At 33.9% G+C, this 21,531-nt stretch overlaps 2 protein-coding genes across 2 annotated transcripts in view; both read right to left on the reverse strand.

The window, feature by feature from the left end:
- The window catches only part of LOC133181907 (uncharacterized), a 73,152-nt gene that overhangs the window by 42,604 nt on the left and 9,017 nt on the right, over positions 1–21,531 (reverse strand). The window contains exon 10 of the mRNA XM_061316562.1: positions 18,835–18,987. Within this exon, the coding sequence (XP_061172546.1) occupies positions 18,835–18,987 (153 nt within the window). The remainder of the gene's footprint in view (positions 1–18,834; positions 18,988–21,531) is intronic.
- On the reverse strand, positions 257–12,469 carry LOC133181906 (uncharacterized). The gene is made up of 13 exons (XM_061316561.1): positions 12,361–12,469; positions 9,540–9,617; positions 9,223–9,350; positions 9,024–9,110; positions 8,695–8,787; positions 8,493–8,606; positions 7,255–7,456; positions 5,285–5,428; positions 5,046–5,131; positions 2,385–2,455; positions 1,493–1,599; positions 602–1,343; positions 257–421 (listed from the first exon to the last, which is right to left on the reverse strand). The coding sequence occupies exons 1-13, from the start codon at positions 12,452–12,454 to the stop codon at positions 340–342; spliced, it is 2,028 nt and encodes a 675-aa protein (XP_061172545.1). The 5' UTR covers positions 12,455–12,469; the 3' UTR covers positions 257–339.

Consider the following 21,531-nt stretch of genomic DNA (forward strand, 5'->3'; position numbering starts at 1 on the left):
GATTAACATAATGCAACGGAAAAAAAAGAAGCATGTCAAGATTTTTTATTATTTTATATCATTTACTTATCATATATATCATCACGTACACGTGTACATATAAATATATCAAAAAAGATCAACTTTTTTAAATGGATTCTGAAATTTGTTTTTATCATGCTATTTCTAAAGAGCATTTTTCGCTATATAATTTTTTAGCAACTCATGTAAATACATCAAAAGAATTTGAAACAAAATCTTGTCAAATGATATCAGATAATTATGAATAGTTTGATGTGTTTCGGTGACATTTCTTGTCTTATTCCAGACATATTTATTTCTGCTGTGTCAACACTGGCATTAAGTATTCCTGCATCTAATGTTGTGTCTTTCTTTTGTTTTTGTGTTGATCTGTATCATCTTTGATGCTACAATTCTAAAACTAATGCAAAAAAATAGGTCTGAGAATAAAAAACAACACGAACTGCAAATAAAATTTCATTTACGATGCTGTATCTTTCCCTAAGTGAAGCTATTTCTACTAATTTCTGCACATTCGTTACTACATGTATTTCAATACTTTTTTCTTATTGCTGTACTTTGTTCAATCGCACACACTCACCTTTCATCATTATTAGAAATCAAGACCGTCGCCATTGGGCGCTGTCGAAGTCTATAGTTTATCAAATTGTTCACGTGTTCAGAATAGTCTACCCAAACACCAGTGTTGTCCTGCCACTGCCAGGATAGATTCCGATTTGCTAAATTTAGATAAAAGTGATTTGTTGTATGATTTTGCGAAGTCATTGCCACGTTTGATTCCATTTCTGCATATGTTTCTATCTGAACAGTATCTTTATTTATTCCAGCTACACATAGGTCAGGATTTTTGTAAGTAATTTTATTATTTGACAATATAGTTGAGGCATTGATGCTAGATTTTCCTTTACCAGAAACACAGTTTTTCACAATCACAGATGAATTCACAGAGAGGGGATTGTGATATTCGTCTGGACTTGCAGATCTATCGATATCTTTAGAACTTCTAGATATACGTTCCACTGAGTTGCCTTCTAGACCAATATTATGTCCTTCATCAGTTTCCAGATCTTCATCTGAAATAGTCATGGGGAAGTTTTCTGTTTGGATGTTGGTAACATTTCTTCTATCATTACACGTTACTTGCTCACGTTGTATAATTTGTTCATACAATTGTTTGGTTGACTCTGTATCAGTCGCCTCTCGTAACACTGTACTTCGACCTTGATTTGATATTGTATTCCGCCACGATAGATTTCCGTTAACTTCCCGCATGATGCTCTGTTCAGTTGTGTTGTGTGGTGTACTTTGTATTTCAGAATAACCTGCAAATTTCATATAAAACATCAATAAACCTTTAATCATATAGATCAAAGGCAAGCTAACTGATTTTCAGGGTATGGTAAAATTCTAGAGAAATATTATATACTTAATCCAAAGTATATCTGCAAGGGAGATAATGATATATAGAAACCTTTCAAATCATTGGAGGTAAGTTTGTGCTCTGTATCTGTATCGGACTTCATTGACGCATCCCGTTGTTCCCTAACAGCTTTCATTACGTCGGGTGAGAACGGGTCGCTACAATACAAAATAAGGTACTTGCGTAAAGTTTATATGTAGAAGCAATCCAGTTTGATAACAGGGTACATACTAAAGAACATTATACATTTCTTGATAACTTTTCATTAAAGAAACCCAGTGCTTTTGACATTAGAGATTATTATACTTTCATATTAAATACTAAAATCTGATTGGTTTAGAAGCATTTAACAATCCGTAATGTTACCCTCAGCGTTAGCAACATACTTGACAACGGGTAACATTACGAAAATATCACATGCGTTCAAATTATGCGCGTACGGTTCACCGTAAAATTTTCAAAACGTCGGTTGTGCGTTTAAAAGAAGCCAAATAAACGATGTCAATCAAAGCTTGCGTCCGATGTAGCTTACTTAAAAACAACAAACGACTGACGAAACATCCTTGTGAGTGCAAACTTTAGATGATAAAGGACTTTTTGAGTAGCAAACAAACAATAAAGAGGTTGGTAAATCTTTTCGGAAGCTTTCTTATTGAGAAAAATAGAAGCGGAGAGTTTGAAAGCTTTCTAGGAGTGAACTTAACGACGATCTCCAAATTTTTTTTTATGACATCCGAAATCAATAAGACATTCAGTATAATAAAATAAATAGTGCATGTTTTTGAGGGTAACAGGTGAAATTGACACCCCTCGGAAAACCATTGTCAACCTCCGCTGACGCGTCGGTTGACAATGGTTTTCCTCGGGGTGTCAATTTCACCTGTTACCCTCAAAAACGTGCACTATTTATATAATATGACATATATATACAGAAACAAACTACCATGGTTCGATGTCATATTTTCCATCGTATCCAAATCTGTAATTACCCATCCTTCCACACGGCCATCGAACCTTAAATGTATTAAATTTTCCTATTATTATTTCTATAAACAATGATGTGTGGGGATTTTCAAAAATCCTTTTATTGTCTTAGTCTGACAAAAACAATTTTAAAAGAAAAATTCAGTTTTTACAAATTAAAAAAAACTGAAAAATGTAATACTCGCATTTCCAAATTTATCTTTAACAAAGATATTTAATTATAGTTTTTTATTTCTTGGATATTTTTATTTCCAGCCAAAAATAAAGATGGCACTCTTTAATTTTGCAATTACAATAATAAATAAAAAAGTTGTAGTCGCCCGCGTGGAGTGGTTAGAACGTCTGCTCTAGAGTCGCAGAGTAAGGAGCTGATCCTTACGTAGCGGGTTCGAATCCACTGCAGTACGTGGTGATCGGTCCTTCGGATGAGACCGTATAAACCGAGGTCCCGTGTTGCAGTAGGTGTTGGCACGAAAAGATCCCTCACTGCTCAATGGCCCTAAGTGCCGAGTACAGATATAAATTTGCAGCTCTCCAACGGCAAGTGGTGGCGTTTCCATATGAGTGAAAAATTCTCGAGAGGGACGTTGAAGAACAAACAAAACTATCCATTAATAATCACTCGACATGGCCGTAGGAACGGGGGGGGGGGTCATGTCAAAGAATTTTTGGTAGTTGATAGCCCCCACTCAACTGAAAAATGTATGGCTTAGCCCCCCCCCCCCCCCAATTGAAAAATGCTTCCTAATGGCCTGCTCGATAACATGTTCCAATAAAGATATATTAATTAAAAACTAACATAAACAATAGCATTATCCATTAATCGATAACATGTTCAAATAAAGAAATGTTAATCAAGAACTTACAAAAACAGTAGCATTATTTATAACTCGATAACATGTCCCAAGAAACCAATGTTAATCAAGAACTAACATGAATAGTAGGATTATCCATCACTTGATAACATGTTTAAATAAAGAAATGTTAATTGAAAAACTTAATATAAATAGTATTAAATACTAAAACTAAATAGTAGCATTATCCTTCACTTGATAAAATATCCCTATGAACTTACATAAACAGTAGCATTATCCATCACTCGATAACACGTCATAATAAAGAAATGTAAATCATGAACTTCCATAAACAGTGGCATTATTCATCACTCGATAATATGTATCAAATAAACAAATTTTAATGAAGAACGTACATAAACTGTAGCATAATGCATCACTCGATAACATGACATTGTCCTTATGAACTTACATAAATATGGCATTATCCATCAGTCGATAACATGCCCCTATGAACTTACATAAACAGTAGCATAATCCATCACTCGATAACATGTCCCTATGAACTTACATAAAGAGTAGCATTATCCATCACTCGATAACATGTCCCTATGAACTTACATAAAGAGTAGCATTATCCATCACTCGATAACATATCCCTATGAACTTACATAAACAGTAGCATTATCCATCACTCGATAACATGTCCCAATAAACAAATGTTAATCAAGAACGTACATAAATGTTCGAAAAGTTCAAAGGTAATGTCTATCTTCGTTATACTACTTTCAAGAGATTTGAAATAAACACATTATTATATGTGAATATATTTATTTTGTTGATGTGTGAAGTTTCCTTCCATTCGATTAAATAGAAATCAATTTACTTCATATTAAAATCAACATGTTTCATAGTTTGATAGCTCCGGAGCACACTTAACAGCATTTTAACGTCAAAAATATAGTGTCATGAGGTTCTCAAAATATTCTCCCTATACATTTCACAGTCTGGTCCAATATCTGCTCATTAAAGACGTGTCTCTATCAATTGAAATTCATTTTGTTAACAATTATTCTAGTAGCATAATTTTGTTTCTCAATGTTTTCGTTTTTTACCGCTTAACTATACATTCACAAGATCATCAACCGTGAAGAGCCTTTCTCTTTCCAAGACTTTACTAACTGAACGTTTTTGGTTAGATTTTTACAGATAATTCGTTTCATCACAGATCGTCCTCGTCTGATACAAAGTCAATATCATTCAAATACCACCTGGGCCATTTGCACACACATGCATGACTCGCTTTTGAGATATTTCGTGCTTCCTGCAACATTTTTAGATTTCATTCTGACGTTTTCCAGAGTACAACAGAGTACAACAGAAAATTGTATCGTAAACTGCTGCTCCGTGACGTTCTACGACTTCACCTTCTTTTTGCCTTTTTCATTGAGGACTACTTATCTTCTCAGAAATTAGTTTTTTTCCATGAAGCAAATTAACTATTAATTCAAAATTTGGAATATGAAACGATGTAACAATTATTTGATCGCCTAGATTTTTTTGGTTTTGAGCTATTTTACAGAGGCACTGACTACAGGCATTAATTAGTGTGTTTGTATTACTAAATTTTGACTTGCTCAGCGAACCAATTTTCGCAGTTTTTAACTCGTAATAAGTTTGAAATAAAATGATCCATCACTCGATAACATGTCCCTATGAACTTACATAAACTGTAGCATAATCCATCACTCGATAACATGTCCCTATGAACTTACTTAAACAGTAGCAAATATCCATCACTCGATAACATGTCCCTATGAACTTACATAAACAGTGGCATTATCCATCACTCGGTAACATGTCCCAATAGCCTCCGCTCCACCGTCCTGATCTCCCCAATTCCAGTCAGGACCTTATAAGAAAATAAAAATGTTTATTGTTACAAGGATTTGTAAATGAAACGTGTGCGCTTATTGATATGTATTGGAATGTGTTCTTACACAAAGGTTTATATATATATGGCAGAAACTGTTTTAAACATATAAGGTGCATGCATCTAAAATACCTCTCTTAACAAAACACCCAACAGCGACAAATCCGTCAAGAGGAATCCTGGGTTCATCACAAACCACAATATCGTACAGGTTTCTTATTCCGTAGTTGTACAAACTGCGATGTCCATTATCCCACTCTACGAGTACTAGCCCAGCTGTTAACCATAAATTTAAAACCAAAGACATGATTTTATCCATTGTATCAGAAAAGGATCATTCCTTACATGGTTAATGTCCAAATTGGTGAATCTTCAAAAACATTTCATGAAGAGATAGTTTGTTTGTTTGTTTATTGTTTAACGTCCCTCTCGAGAATTTTTCAGTCATATGGAGACGCCACCACTTGCCAGTGAAGAGCTACAAATTTTGACCTATACTCGGCACTTTGGGCCATTGAGCAGTTAGGGATCTTTTTCGTGTCAGCACCTACTGCGACAAGGGATCTCGGTTTATACGGTCTCATCCGAAGGACCGGTCTCCACATCCCACAGTGGGATTCGAACCCGCGACGTAAGGATCAACTCCTTACTTCGCGACTCTAGAGCGAACGCTCTAACCACTGCGTCACGCGGGCGACTGAAGAGACAGTAAATTAGATCCCTTGAGAGGAGTGAGAAAGAGTTGATAAAGCAAATTAAATTAAAGAGCATGAAATATATGGAGATAACGAACAGTATTCAAGCTCAAAAGTCCATTAAACAATACAAAATAGGAGCAGAGCAAACACGGACCTCTAAACATCAGAGGTGGGATCAGGTGCCATGGAGGAGTGAGCATCCCCTGCCGACCGGTCACACCCGCCGTGTGCTCCTTGTCATGATCGGGAAATAACGGAAAAATCCGTCGACAATTCAGTGTGTAAATAATGGCCTAACAATTAGTATGAAAAACGTCAGTCAGCATTTGACTCAATGATAAATTGTATTTGCTGACAAGGTCATTGTATCGACCATAGAACTTACGAAATGATGACTTTAAACGAGACTGCTGATATTCTTGTTTCATCAACTTGTTTGTCAATAATTTACCTCGTTTAAGAAATTGTTCATACGTAGAGCATGCCCTTGCGTATCGAATCAACTGAGAGATATATACCCCGTATGCAGGTGATGAAGGTATATTGCTGCATAAGTAAGGGAAGTTGACGATTGAAAAGTTAAAGTCATCACGTTTATCATAAAGCTTGGTTGTTAGATTACCATTAACGTCTTTTTCAAGTAAAATATCCAAATATGAAACAGATGTGTCGGACTCTGTGGTATCTTTTATCTCAAGCTCACCAGGATATATCGTATCGACATAAGAATGAAAATAGCCATTGTTAATTGACAATACATCGTCGATAGATCTAAATGTCGAGTTGAAGGTCACAGCAAGTGTTTTCTTCTTTTCACGTACAAGATTTTGGACAAATTCTGCTTCATATGAATACAAAAAAAGGTCTGCTAATAACGGGGCGCAATTGGTACCCATGGGAATTCCAATAGATTGTTGGAAGACCTGGTCCCCAAAATCCACATAGATATTGTCAATCAGAAACTCAAGCATCTTTTTAATGTCAACTTCAGAGTACTTGTGTGTACAATCAGAATGTTTTTTAACAAAATAATTTTGCAAATGACCAATGACAAGGTAAGTATATTTACGAGTTCCATTTTTATTAAAAAAGCAGCTGTCAATTATATCAAAAAGCCTGGACTTGAATTTATCGTGGGGAATGGTTGTGTATAAAGTAGAAATGTCATAAGTTTTTAGGCTGTTGATTTTGGTAAAATCTTGCGATTTCAATTTTCCAAAAGTTCCTTGGAATTTTTAAGTATCCACGTCTGATTTACACCACTTCTTGAATATATTGTTGCACAGTACTCTTGAAGTTTCTCCTTCACCACTGTTAATATCTTAGTGAGGAGTAAAGAAAGAGGCTTGGTTGAACATTTACTGGAACCCGCTATGTATCTTTGTTTGTAATACTCTAACGTACCTTTATCCCCATGACCTACTATGGTTCCAATACCCTCGCTATCCTGGTTCTGAAATGTCCAATGAGGACCACGGCGAACTCTTGTACCAAGCCTAGGAATTGTAGAGTATTTTTCCTTATGCAATTTTTCATCATCGTCTTCAACTCTTTCTTGGGTCTCCATAATTCTTTCTTTGTTCCGTATCAACTCGTATATGGTGTCCTATGATAATAAGATTCAATCGCATTATCTCCTTAAAGCTTACTTATTGGTATGTGATACTTTCTTTCTCTCTCTCTCTCCGTATGTTGCCTGTGTGATGTCCTCAAGAGACTTCAAAACGTTATGAACGGACTTTAAAAAAAAATCACCGGAATACTAATATCTCTCCCTTTTCCCTTGACAACTCTGTGTTAGATGCCTTAAAGCAAATTGAATATTCGGTCGATGCAGTTAAAATATTTTAAAAGTAAGGATTTTGAGGCCGGTAATATATACCGGTATATATATATATATATATATATATATATATATATATATATATATATATATATATATATATATATATATATATATATATATAAACTTCCGTAACTCTTTGCACAATAAACTAGCTTGATATCTATGAATTCTTTGAAAAGAGAGATGATTGGTTACGGTCATGGCGATTGATACCAGATTTTGTGGCGGATCCAATTTCAGATGCAATTGGTCGCCCGCGTGGCAAGTGGTAAGAGCGTCTGCTCTAGATTCGCGGAGTAGGGCGCTGATCATTACGCCGCGGTTCGAAACCACTGCGGGACCTGGAGACTGACCCTTCGGATGAGACCGTATAAACTTAGGTCCCGTCTTGCAGTAGGTGTTGGCTGGCACAAAAAAAATATCCCACAATGGTCAATGGCCTTGACTGCCGAGTATAGGTATAAATTTGCAGCCCTCCACGGGTTAGTGGTAGCGTCTCCATATGAGTGAAAATTTTTCGTGACAACAAACAATAAATCAATCAGATGCAATTGCAGGATTGTTGTTTTCATTCTGTTATCATTGGGATATAGGAACTAAAGCAGTGGCCAAGATAGATAATATAGTTTCCACAGGAAGCTTATGGTAAGTTAAGGCTAATCAGTCGGTCTGGACAGAGTGACATCTGATCTACTTTTACTATTGCAAAATGTAATACTTTTGATAAAACGTCACACTATCGACTTATTTGAATTAATCATTATTAAGATTAAACGCTATGATTTGCTAAACATACCAAATCGTCTTCATCATACGTTTGCCATAAAAGTATGGATTCAGCCACAGATCTCAAATGTTCTCTTTCTATGTCTGTCTTATTTGTTGCTTTGGTTATCAAATCTGCTGAATGCTATAAAATATTGTAAGAGTTGACAGGTGGATGATTATGGTTTAAAGAACAGAATAATAAAGATGACAGTGGATGTAACATTAATTACGTAATGGAGGGTATATCGTCCAAAGCACTCTGCTTCATAAACCCCTAAAACCTTTCCTCCCTTAGAAACTCCTGATATGGTTTGTAGTAACGGCTGAAATAAATAAAATTGTAATTATATACATGAACAAATCAGAAAAATAATATTTTTAATTCTTTGTTCTTTCAGAGCTTGTACAATTTAATTGAACTGTAAAACTATCATTTGAAGAATTATATTTTTTTAATTAATATTCCAATATGCTTTTCATTTGAAATAATATTTGTCATATAATTGTTATAGCATGAATCAAAGTGTAGAGTTATCATGCTATGCATTAAATGGCTTACGTAATTCGGGTTTTCTCCAACTGGGAAACAGAAAATCGGATGATCTCTTCCTATTTGATGTATAACCGAAAAAAGTGGTGCTAATATCTATACAAATAGAAACAAAATGACTTTTCATTCTGAAATTTATTTCACTATTACACGTTCTATTTTCTTGATTATTACTTAAAGCCTTGCAGTATTTCTGACATATGATTACATGATCATTAGGTATTAGATCCCCCTCAGTGTCAGTAGCGTATGAATCTCTGAAGTCTGTAAGTCGACCATCTGTGAACAGTACCACTCTTGGATGGAGTAGGAAGTCACCAATTTTTCTTGTGTAGGCTTTATGGGATAAATATGAAAAACGCAATAAAAAATTTGTATATATTTGATTTTTTCTAAGGTAAAAACGTGTTATTTCATTCTGGTCAAAATTGCAGTTAAAATAAAAACAATTTGCATTTATATTTCTGACAAATATCAGATATTAAAACTATCTTAAGTAATATAAAAGCTGAAGCCTCTCCTTACCTGCTCCTTCAAACAATCCCCCCAGAGCCAACAGAAAGGCAGCTGTAAGTGGTGAGGGTCCACCACATTTCATCTCCTCTGAAATATTTCAATCACCAGAATGACATTGACCAAAACTGAGTGAAATGATTTTGTATACTTGTCTAGCAATTAAAACTTACTATCTTTTACTCAATGATGAACAAAATGGTACAACTTTTCAGATCATTAAGTCTTTAGTAATGTTTGAAGTTTCAAGCTGAACACGACTCGTACATAGGTATACGCCATATTAGATTCACTATTTTCGATAAAACGCCGCTTATAATGATAGAAATATCATTAAGGACATACGCAACGTACCTTACATACTGATAATTTTTCAAGATATTCTTAATTTAAGATTATAGTGCCATCAGATGTTCGTAGACAAAAAATCAGCAGGCATTACCAGGGGTTTTGAAAAGATATCAATTGATGAAAATTCTTGTATAATTCAAAGAAAAATATACAAAAATTACTAAACATATATTCTAGATGTTTTGTTTATCCAGACTTATTCTAGAAGAAGTGTACAATAGCATATATAGACATTAAATGTAGCACTCGATTCCTTTAAGTATGGGAACTCTTCAACTCCAGGGAAAAAGACAATAAAGTTCAAACTACGTTGCGTATGTCCTTAAGCATTGCAGTGCAACGCTTAAGGTCATAAATTATTGTATTAACAGTTGATATTCTCAACCACTTAATGATATAAATATGTCAACCGCTTAATGATATAATTCTCTCATTAAGCGGCGATTTAGCATTAGCGGTTGAGAATGTCAACTATTAATGCAATGATTTATGGCAATAAGCGTTGCAATTGCAACGCTTAATGATATTTCTATCATTAAGCGGCGTTTTATCATTTAATAGCGGTTGCTACATACCCTTCTTATTCGTTACACCTGACTGCTTTATTGTCACAGGTACCGGTGTGGAATGGACGATACATGTTCCTGCTAGTTACCTTACATTACCGTTGTTTACATTTTATAGCAGTTGACGTGTATTTGTGTTTGTAAACTGCAATGACCTGTGCAACAGTTTTAAGTTTTCTTTCTCTCCTGCCGTTGAAGAACAGTTATTTTTGTCGCTACCGATTGTTTTACAATAACTATGTAGCATACGTCCGTCTACACAGGTGACAACTAATTACACTGAACAGTGACTAAGTGAACAGCTTTTATTGGGGCCCTCAGATATAACGACTGAATAAAAGAATATGGCGAACAAATTCGTTTTACGAATCATGTTCAACTTTTACAAGACTTAAAACATAATGAGCTATATATAAATTGCACAATCTCATATAAAAAAGTCCAGTAACTCTTACAAATCTGTTCTCCTGAACCATATATGTTTTCCTTTCTGATATATATATATATATATATATATATATATATATATATATATATATATATATATATATATATATATATATATATATTAGGGATGTCAAATCGGTCAACTTTTGATAATCGGTTACTCGGACGTTTTTCCGATCGAGTAACCGGGTACTCGGTAAAAATATAAACACAAGTGTGTTAATTTTCATAGGCGTCGGTAACGGGGGGGGGGGGGCTTAGTCCCCCTCCCACTTTTTTTGCAAAGGTAGACATAATATAGGCATTGAACATTGGGGCTTAGGTTTAGCCCCCCCCCCCACTTTCAAGGGCTATATAGGCACATTGCAGTCTAATCTAAGGAAGGTAAGTGGTAGCGTTTGAAAAAAAAAAATGGTATAGAAAGAAGTTCGATCGCACCCCCCCCCCCCCTTCAACGAAATAGGATTTTCTGATTTGGACGGACGATTTTCAAATTTCCTTTTCCTTTTTTTTTCTTTTGCTTGTTAAGTGTTTTTTCAGGTTTAAATTTTTTTCTCTTTCAATTAGCCCCCCCCCCCCCTTCAATTTGCTTTCGACGCCTATGATTTTCTTGAGCCCCGTTAAGCTGTGTTAAACTCCAAAGACGTTTTAATCACGATTATAAATGTATATAAACATCGAGTCCAACGGGAATGATTTTTTGGTACTAAATTTATTTATCAAATAAACACAGAAGACACAATTCATACATCAAAAATCAAAATATTGTTTAGGATCTATTTCATCAACGCAAAAGGAAGACAATCTGTTACGCAGGTTTGTGATGATTAGACTAGCAACGGAAAGAGAAGGTACGGACGTTGTTGGGATTATTTCATATGTTGGTTGTTTCCCCCGTGTACACTAAACTTACTATGCAAACTGACTTTCAACATTTTTTTTTAATCTTTAATTATTTCTAAATATTTCTCAACTTTTGAAGTGGGTAGCAGCATTTCTATGCATGTCCGATTTCGCTGCCATATATTAACATTAAAAATGATTTGAAGATAACAGACCAATTCATACTTAAACGATGTTCACTGAAAACAATCATTGAAGCCATCCAAAAATTAAGGACCACAATAGGTGAGAACAGCTGTGTACAAGGTGACTGGTCACTAATTACTGTATATACACTAACACAGGCGATAACGGGTGTTTTACAGGTGTAGATGACGACACGCTAATTACCGTATGCATATTTAAATTTTTTTTTGATAAGTTTTTGATAAAAATGTGTACTTTGAAATAAGAAAAATACACATCCGAGTAACCGAGTACCATTTTTAGTATTCGATACTCGGACGTTCGATCGAGTACCCGGTTAACCGGGTACTCGTTGACATCCCTAATATATATATATATATGTATGTATGTATACAAGTAATTGTGGGAAACACGAGTAACTGAAATGAAAATGTTATTACCTATGTTTTGTTTGATTGCTGAATATTGGTTTGAGTAGTATTGCAGAAATCGTGTTTCTTGTCCCACCACTATTACAGAGACATTTTCATCCATATCCGGGTGCTGTTGAAACTCTATAAATGGAATCAAAATACCAGTATTATTACGGATTATATTTTACTTGGACACAATGAACTTATATCCAGCATTGAATAACACACCATCTAGGATCGCCGAAACTCCCCTCTTCATCTCTCTCAGAGGTTCCCCTCTCATACTCTCTGAACAGTCTAGTATGAAGAGAACACAGCTTCCCCTTCCCCTCTGAAATCTACAAGATCTCTCTACAATAACAAAACAAAATGACGGATACTTCCGTGCATGAAAAGGCATCTGAAATTGTTACATGTAATAACATATCCAACGTATAGTTGATTTACAAAGATACCGTTTATAGTAGGAAAACAAAATAAATAAACGACTTACGTTTCCCAGCTTCTAACTTGGCTTGTGAAAGCCACATGTTTTCATACATAGCAGTTTCCATGTCCTGAAAAATTTTTTTTTTAAACAAACACATTTTAACATGATTTTTCAAAAATAAATATCAGGGATAAACTAAAGCTAGAAGAAATATTCATCATAATATAAAAATAAAATCACAAACCTGCATCATTTCTGCTGTTAGTTCTAAGAGCACTATACACAAAAGATGGCATAGCAGGAAGTTTTAACATAACGAAGTATAATTCAACAGGCATGAAAAATATTACAGGAAGGAAACTGACATCTACAGAATATTTTTTTTAAAAATCGCTAAATTTTTAGTTATTTTTATTTTCATTTTCAAGCAAAACTGATGTCAATTTCTAATGTGAGCATCATTTTATTGAGAGGAATATTGAACGAAAAATGTTTTCGTTTTGAGTGACAAATAATTTACTGGACATATACTGATAGCTACAATAATGTCCCCTAAAATGAGAGGATGATATTCGTACCATTGAGTTTAAAGCTTTTAGAGTTTATCAGTCCTAACCACATCACAATGATTATTTCATTATTAATCAATTTTAATTCAAAACAGTGAAAAATATAACCTTTTGGTGATTGAAATTTACAACTTTTTTCCCAGAATTATAAGAAAATCTGCCTGTCCGGTAGGTATTGGAAGTTATTTTTTCGATACGATACATTCTTAAATATCGACACGTATCGATTAATCGATATATTGATAAAGCCCTAGTGATTATCGTACAAAAGTGCCATCCAAATAATATCCAAAACGATCCAAAACTCAATAGGATTTTGTTTAAAATCTTTTTAATCTTAATAAAGAATCTCAAGAAGGTTTATTTTGTCTGTTTCCTTTCTGTTTAAGGGAACATAAAGAGTCTGTGTTCCTCTTTCAGTCTGGCGTTTATTTAAACAAGATTGTCGCCCGTCGTCAGGTTTCTGAAAAAGGGGGTACAAAGGGCTTCGAGGAATACCCCTTCCTCTACGCCAGATTTTTGTTTTACAAAAAAGGAACGATTTTTCTGGGTTCTGCTGCATTTCGGAAGTCATTTTTTCTTACTTAATAAATAAAAATCTGGCGAAATTACTTTAAACAGATGAATGAATAAATTATAATGCATATATTATGTTTTCTAGAAAGGGCAATTCACACCTCTAGAAAGGGGTATACACACCTCCCCATCTGATGGCCTTGTTAAAAAACAAAGAAATTTGTCCCTGTGTTTACAGACCAAAGAAAATATTTTATTGGCAATTAATCCAATTTTTAAAAAAAATTATATTATGCTATTTACATCATAAAGAAGATAGGCAAATAAGGCGAGCAAAATGTCTATTGTGCGACATAAATGAAAAATGAAAAACTATAAATCTCAATTATGACAACATTTTCCTTCATATTTCATTTAAAATTAACATATACTTTACGTAAAATCTCCACAAATTGGTAAAATCTCACAAAGCTTGAAATTATTCGACTATGAAATAGCATATATACACCGAAGAGAGCAGAAATGAGCAATTCTTCACACTATAACACAATTTTCCACTTGAGTGGATCTTTTTTTTTTAAAGATTATATTCAAAGTACATTCTTCGGTATAACAAAAACATGGAGCAACGACCCACTATATCTTAAAATTTACTTTCGTAGCACGACATTCCTATCTTTCTGAGAAATTAATCACGCGTCATATCGCAAACATTATTTGTTATGAACAGTATAGCATGGTGGTTAGCGTGTTAGTATCGAAGGAAAAATTGATACCCAAGGATTTTTATATTTTGGGTTGGAACCCCAAGAACATCCCATTTTTTTAATCATAGAATGATTTTTGCCGAAAGATTTTTCTACAGAAAAGTTTTGATTGTCAAAATTTCATACCTTTCAATGATAAGATCTTTACTCTAAATACTAAATTCATAAAATGAATATGACTTTTATACATTTAAAGCTATGGGCATTTTGCACGCCTTGTTCGCCCATCTTCTTTATACATATAAAATACACACATATATTGCAGAAGATCATTAAATAATAGAATAAAGAATCATTACTGTAAAATCAAGGTTTAAAGTTCGTCTGAATCCCTGAAAATGCCAAGAAAACTTCAGAAAGAATTTTTAAATGGGTACTGCAATCAAGAATACCCTAATATCGTTTAAGTGAAACTGTAAACTACGATCAACAACTAATCTTGTCACTCCTGTCATCGAGATATCTGATATCAGTGATGTGTCGTGTTTTAATATCAATCCTCTTCATCTTTGATAATACGATCCTATACCTAAAAGATAAACAACAAGACGTTAAAGATTAAACTTTCTCAAATGCAAATCAAATATGTTGCTACCCAAAGAAAGGTCTTGTCTGGAGAAATATACCTGTGAAATATGAAAGCCCTAGCAGCAACCATTGAATAGATATGGAAAAGGTTAAAGTTTTTCAAAAGTAAGTCAAACATCAAGGTCAAAGTCAAAGGGTCAAAATTACCAGTAATGGTGCCCAAGGAAAAGCCTTCTCACAAGAAATACACATCTGAAATATGAAAGCCGTAGCACAAATCGTTCAAAAGTTATGGCCAATGTGAAAGTTTTTCAAAAGTAGGTCAAACTCAACTGTCAGGGTCAATGGATAACAATTGTTGGTATCTAGAGAAACGTCTTGTCACAAGGATTACATATGTGAAGTATGAAAGCCCTTGCACCAACCGTTCAAAACTTATGGCTAACGTTAAAGTTTTTCAAAAGAAGGTCAAACTCCAAGGTCAAGGTCAAAGGGTCAAAGTTGTTGGTATCCAAAGGAAGGTCTTGTCACATGGATTACATACATACATGTGAAGTATGAAAGCCCTAGCACCAACCGTTAAAAAGTTATGGCCAAGGTTAAAGTTGGTTTAAGTTTTGAATAAACTGGGTCAAACTTCAAGGTCAAAAAGTCAAATATGATATTTCCCAAGGAAAGGTCTTGTCACAAGAAATACACGTGTGAAATATGAAAGTAAAATTCTAACCAAACAAAAGTTATGGGCAATGTTAAAGTTTTTGCGAACAAACAGACAAACAGATAAACAGACAGACGGACGGACAGAACAAAAACTATATACCCCCGAATCTTCGATTACGAGGGCATAAAAAGGAAAAAAATACAACTGTACATTGAAGTTGAACTTTGACAACGACAATAACAACTCAGATACAATATGTATATGTACAACTGCGTCTATTTCACTGGAAGACTAAACTTCTATGAAGTTAGGGGGGGGGATTAAAAATTATAAAACCAGGTAAATGGCAATAAAAATCAGAGTTTTTCTTACCAGGAGTCCCGGATGTTAATCAGTACCGTGTTTTTTTTATTCTTCCTGTAATTTGAATCGATCTTTTGACTCATGTCTTTGGGGAAGTTTTTCCATTGGCCATCCTCGCCTTTGAATTGCCAGATATCTGTAGAATTATCCTCAACTTCATCGTCATTAATAGATCCAGAGCTTCCATTCAAGCGAGAAATGTCAGGATCAGCATATTTTGAAGCTGCACTGGGACGACCAGTAGGAGATGAAATGGGTCCGTTCACAAAGGGACTTTTCGCAGAAGGAATGTTGCATTCGTCCTCCCTGGATTTCCCTGCAGCTGCTTGCAAGGAAACATTTCATGATTTTTATAACATTGTCTTTATCTGAGATTAGAACCACAAGGAAAATAAATAAAACGTATCTCAGATAAGATATTTGATGCATCGCGGGCAACCTTTTGTAGATTTTCCAAATCAAACGTTCACAAAGCAATAAAAATTACATTTTAAATTGTTGATTTCTCTGTCTGTTTTAGATGACAGCATTTCAGCAGCTGCTGATTTTTGTTGTTGCAATCTCTTGACTACATCTGGGTGATATGGGTCACTTAAAAACAAGAGGCCTATAGGCCACGACGCTCACCTGAGTCAGTAATGGTCCTACTTTTCTTCTATTAAAATGTCCCCTTAAATTTCATTTAAAAATTTACTCTATATTGTGACCAAAATCTGCCCTAAGAGGCTGATTTATTCAGAGTTGAATCCACATAAAATGGGATGCATCAATATGACTAACCCCTAATCCCTGCTGGATTTTCCCCTGTACATAGGCATGTATTAGAATTTGGATTTCTAATTTCATCCCAACTTTAACCTTCGGTTACTTAAATAAAAAACATAAAATAAGGCATATTTGCTTATCATTATGATTTAGTGTGGCCTTGCAACTCTTGAAAAGATTTTTTTTATACATACTTCCTTGTAAAACTCTAATCCCCTATTCTAGATTCAACCTATTACCTGGGGCCCTGATCTAAACAAACTTGAACCTAAACTATGCAAAAAGTTCAGATAACGAACAGCGACCAATCTCAAAAAACCCCTACAAATTATGCAAATATGTGAACAGAGCATAAAACTAGGACCTGGAATTTCCAGAGGTGGGATAAGGTGCCTTGGATGACTTAGCATCACCCGCTGTGAGCTCTATGTATTGATCAGGTAGACGGAATAATCTGTAATCAATTTTATTATAAAAACAGAGACCTAACAATTGGTATGGAATATGTCAGTCAAACACAACCCAATGTTAAGTAGTTTTTTCTAACAAGTCATTATAACGAAAAAATACTGACTTTAATCCGAGGATGTTTGCATTTTAATATGGCTAATCATAGATTTGCTATTCTTTAAAAGATTTTTAAAAAATTTTCCGATATACTTCTATGTAAAACTTCATAATCATATCGTAAATTCAACTTACTGCTAAGGGTTAGGATTTGAATAAACTTGAATCTACAATGCTTCTATATTCATATGATTAATCCTTGCTTTGCTGTTCTTAAGAAGAAGAAATTTTAATAAAAATTCTATATATTCCTACTTAAAACTTGAATCTCCAAATGTGGTCCCACCCTACCCCATGATCTGAACATACCTGATTCAACACTACCTCAAGATGCTTCTATATTAATATGATTAATCATGACATTGCTGTTCTTGCGGCAAAGATTTTTTTTTTAAAATTACATGTTCTTAATATTTCAAATGAAAATTTTAATTGTCGAATGTGGCCCAACCCTATCCTTGGGATCATAATTTAAACAAATTTGAACATACACTATCTGCAGATCCTTCAATATTACTATGACCAATCATGGCTTTGCTGTTCTTGAAAAGTTTTTTGCAAAGATTTTTACTATATATTCCTATGTAAAACTCTGATCACGAATTGTAGCTCTACCCTTCCCCTGTGGTCATGATTTGACAAATTTGAATTTACACTATGTCAGGAAGCTTAAAAGAAGTTTCATCTTTTCTTGCCAGTTGTTCTTGAGAAGATTTTTAAGGCAGACGGACTCCAGTCAAAATGTGATCAGAAAAGCTCAGGTGAGCTAATAAAAACGAAATGATATCGTCGTAAAAAAAACTAAAAAAATGAGAAAGTTTCCTTTATGACTTTTATGAACAAGCACATACCACAGTTGGACATCAAATTTCCCATCAAAACCAAATCTGTAATTGCTTTTATTTGAATTTGGCCACCTAACCTAGAACATTGAAAAATGAAATCAAAATTGATAGCCAATTAAAGTATCAAGTTTTATAATGTAAAGCATATATATTTATGTATTCGGTTTATATTTTATTTATTGCTGAATAAATTAATTTGTGACATAAATTACGTAAACAATGGCGTTGCGTTTCACTTTATACACGACGCCAATATTTCCTTTTCCGCCATCTTGATCTTCCCATCTCCAGTCAGGACCTTAAATTATGAACGATCAATTGTCACTAATTATATACAATGATTAACAAAATCATACCAATGAAAATAACTATGTTTAATATAATGATAATATTATAATGATAAAAGGCTGGTTTATAATAAAATATCTAATCTGAGACCAAAAAGAACTTGGCAGAATCACTAGAAGAGAGAATTGCATTTTTTTTCTACCTCTTTCAACAAGACATCCTATAGCTATGAGGTCGTTGTGTAGAATTCTAGGTTCATCACATTCCACCAAGTCAAAGTTTTCAAAAAGACCATTACTACCGTATCGATATGGAAAACTCGACCCTGCGTCCCATACCACGCGTGACCAACCACCTTAAAAGATAAAATCACAAGTAGGGAATAACTTATCATTTTGTAAATTAAGCATTTGAAAACTATGTAAATATAGGGTTCTCGATCTATCGGAATTAAAGACCCCAATGCTTTGTTAAAAAAAGGATTTAACATTTTATTTTAAATTTGAAAGAACCCTCAACAATATTCATTTTTCAATGCTATTATGTTTCCCTTCACTGTAAAAAATGTGTTTACAATTCAAACACTTTTCTAAACACTTTCTTGTCACCTCCTTTTTTATTTGTTTAATTTCTAAACATGTAAAATTCCTAAACATGTATTAGAAAGTGTTTAGAATTTAAACACTTGTGTGCTTAGAAATTAAACATATCTAAACACATAAACACAAGAGTTTAAATTCTAAACACATAACAGCAGATGTGTTTAAAATCTAAACACATCATAAGTTTAATTTGTACCTGCAGAAAAACAAAACACTCTCGTAAATTTAGGCACACAAAGTATATGTTTTTTAAATGCGCATAATTGTCAAAATTTTCAAAATATGTAACCAATATTAATTATTTTCCAAAAAGCCACTGAACGTTAGGATGTGTATTTAATTATACAATGTAATGATCACTGTGCGATGTACATGTACTTAATTTACACAAATAATGTAGGAGGTAGAACTGAATAGATTTGATTAGTCTCAACAATTCAATCAGAATGACACAAGCCTAATTTATAACGTACACATAGATAACAAACTTTTAATCTTCAGAATTATTAAGAAAATAATATTAAGCTGACAATTTAATATCAAAACTTCATTGAACATTTCTAAAAGGCTTTATTAAAGAATTGTTAAACTAAAAATACAAAATGTATATTTATATATATATTTATTATAATCATTATATTTTGAATCGGCTGCAGAGTTTTCCTCATGTCAATCACAAAATATCAAATTTTATGAACTTTCAGCAAGTCCCAAAGCACCACATATTATAATCTATATCCCATCAATAACTGCCAGAAAGTAACCCATTCCGAATGCACGAGGATAATTGTAAACACTGTCGAATTAACACAGTAGTCTTCAACAAATGAAGTTTCAAAGTGTTGATTATGGAACAACAACATTGCAACTGAAGATGACACCAGGTACTCTGATACGTGTATTTTGAGTTCGATCTGGACTACGTACGGTGCCTTTAGGAAAGAAAGCCAGATTTTAGAAAAAGTACACTATCACTGATATTTTACATTTATACTTAGAAAAACAAAATTGTTCAAATTTTAGTGAAACTACACAGATATAAATATAGATGTTTTTAATGACATTTAATATATCTTCTCCTGCAAGTCTATGAACGAATTCAAGATATCCCAAGTCAACTTCATTTACGTTGCTCATCGTGGTTAATTAATGCAAAGACGAAGAAAACAAACCTTTAATGTACTGCAGCAACAAGATGCCCTTTCACGTATTTCACTATTTCGTCATGGTTATTCCTTGAATTGGGTTGTCATAACTCTCATTGATACATCACCTTAGCTTGTTGCGTTTTCTTTGTTTACATAGCCGCTCAAATTAACGTTCAAATGTATGTGTGTCATTTCCGGGAGGATAACTCTGCACTTTACAGTAAAACGTGTTTAATTTCTAAACGCGTTTAGATATAAAACATGTTAAGACATAAGTGTTTAGTTGTTAAACACAATACTATACACGTTTAGATCTAAACATGTAATAGAAGTGTTTATTTCCTAAACACAATTTTTACAGTGTTCTTGTTATAAATGAAAGTTTTTTTTCCCCAAAAAATACTCATCAACCAAGACTCCGAACTTCGTTATTTTACTCCTGCTCATCAAAATCATACATAGCACATCTAGTCAATGTGAAATATTGGAGACAGTGATTGATTGATTTGTATGTATGTTTCTTTTACGTCCCATTCGCGAATTTTTCACTCATATAGAAATGTCACCAAATATCAGTCCTATACTGGGCACTCATGGCCATTGAGCAGTGAGGGATATTTATTGTGTCAACACCTGTTCTGACACGGGGTCTCGGATTTTAAGGCCATATCCGGAAGAAGTCCCGAGCGCGCTTAGCGAAGGAAACAGTTGCTATCTATTTTTGGGAGTTGAACTATGTTCAACCTCCCTTGGTCATCACGGGCTTTCTAAGCGCAGTAATTTATATTGATTATATAGTGGCCGTCCGTGGGGCTTCTGTGTCGACCAATTTACTCCTGTGATATTCAATGTAAACTTGCATAAACGTCCGCCATAAAATAGTCCATTTCAATTTTTCTGAATTTATCTAATTTTGATAAATGATATGAAACTAAATCAATTGAATTTCATTTAACTTAATTTGAATACTATATTTTGATTAAATTAAAATTGATTTATACAGAACTAAAAAAATGTTGAAAATTGTCGTCATGAACCTCCTTTGCAGCACATACAGCGGCACCTATAAACAATGAGAGGGAAATTAACGACAACTCTGTACAAGTGACTATATGACTGCGCGAAACCTCTTTGCATTGACTGACACGT

Source organism: Saccostrea echinata, unplaced genomic scaffold (assembly GCF_033153115.1).
Source record: "Saccostrea echinata isolate AGI-Se365-2 ecotype Australia unplaced genomic scaffold, CSIRO_AGI_Sech_v1 ptg000009l, whole genome shotgun sequence".
Lineage (NCBI taxonomy): Eukaryota > Metazoa > Mollusca > Bivalvia > Ostreida > Ostreidae > Saccostrea > Saccostrea echinata.

What these genes read in the sequence shown, in the direction of transcription:
- LOC133181906 (XM_061316561.1), bottom strand. Translation starts at nt 12,454, where the DNA reads ATGGATGAAAATGTCTCTGTAATAGTGGTGGGACAAGAAACACGATTT. An exon ending in CGTATGATGAAGACGATTTG is followed by an intron (nt 7,457 to 8,492) that starts GTATGTTTAGCA and finishes TTATTATCATAG; the next exon opens with GACACCATATACGAGTTGAT. An exon ending in AAATATGACATCGAACCATG is followed by an intron (nt 1,600 to 2,384) that starts GTAGTTTGTTTC and finishes TTTGTATTGTAG; the next exon opens with CGACCCGTTCTCACCCGACG.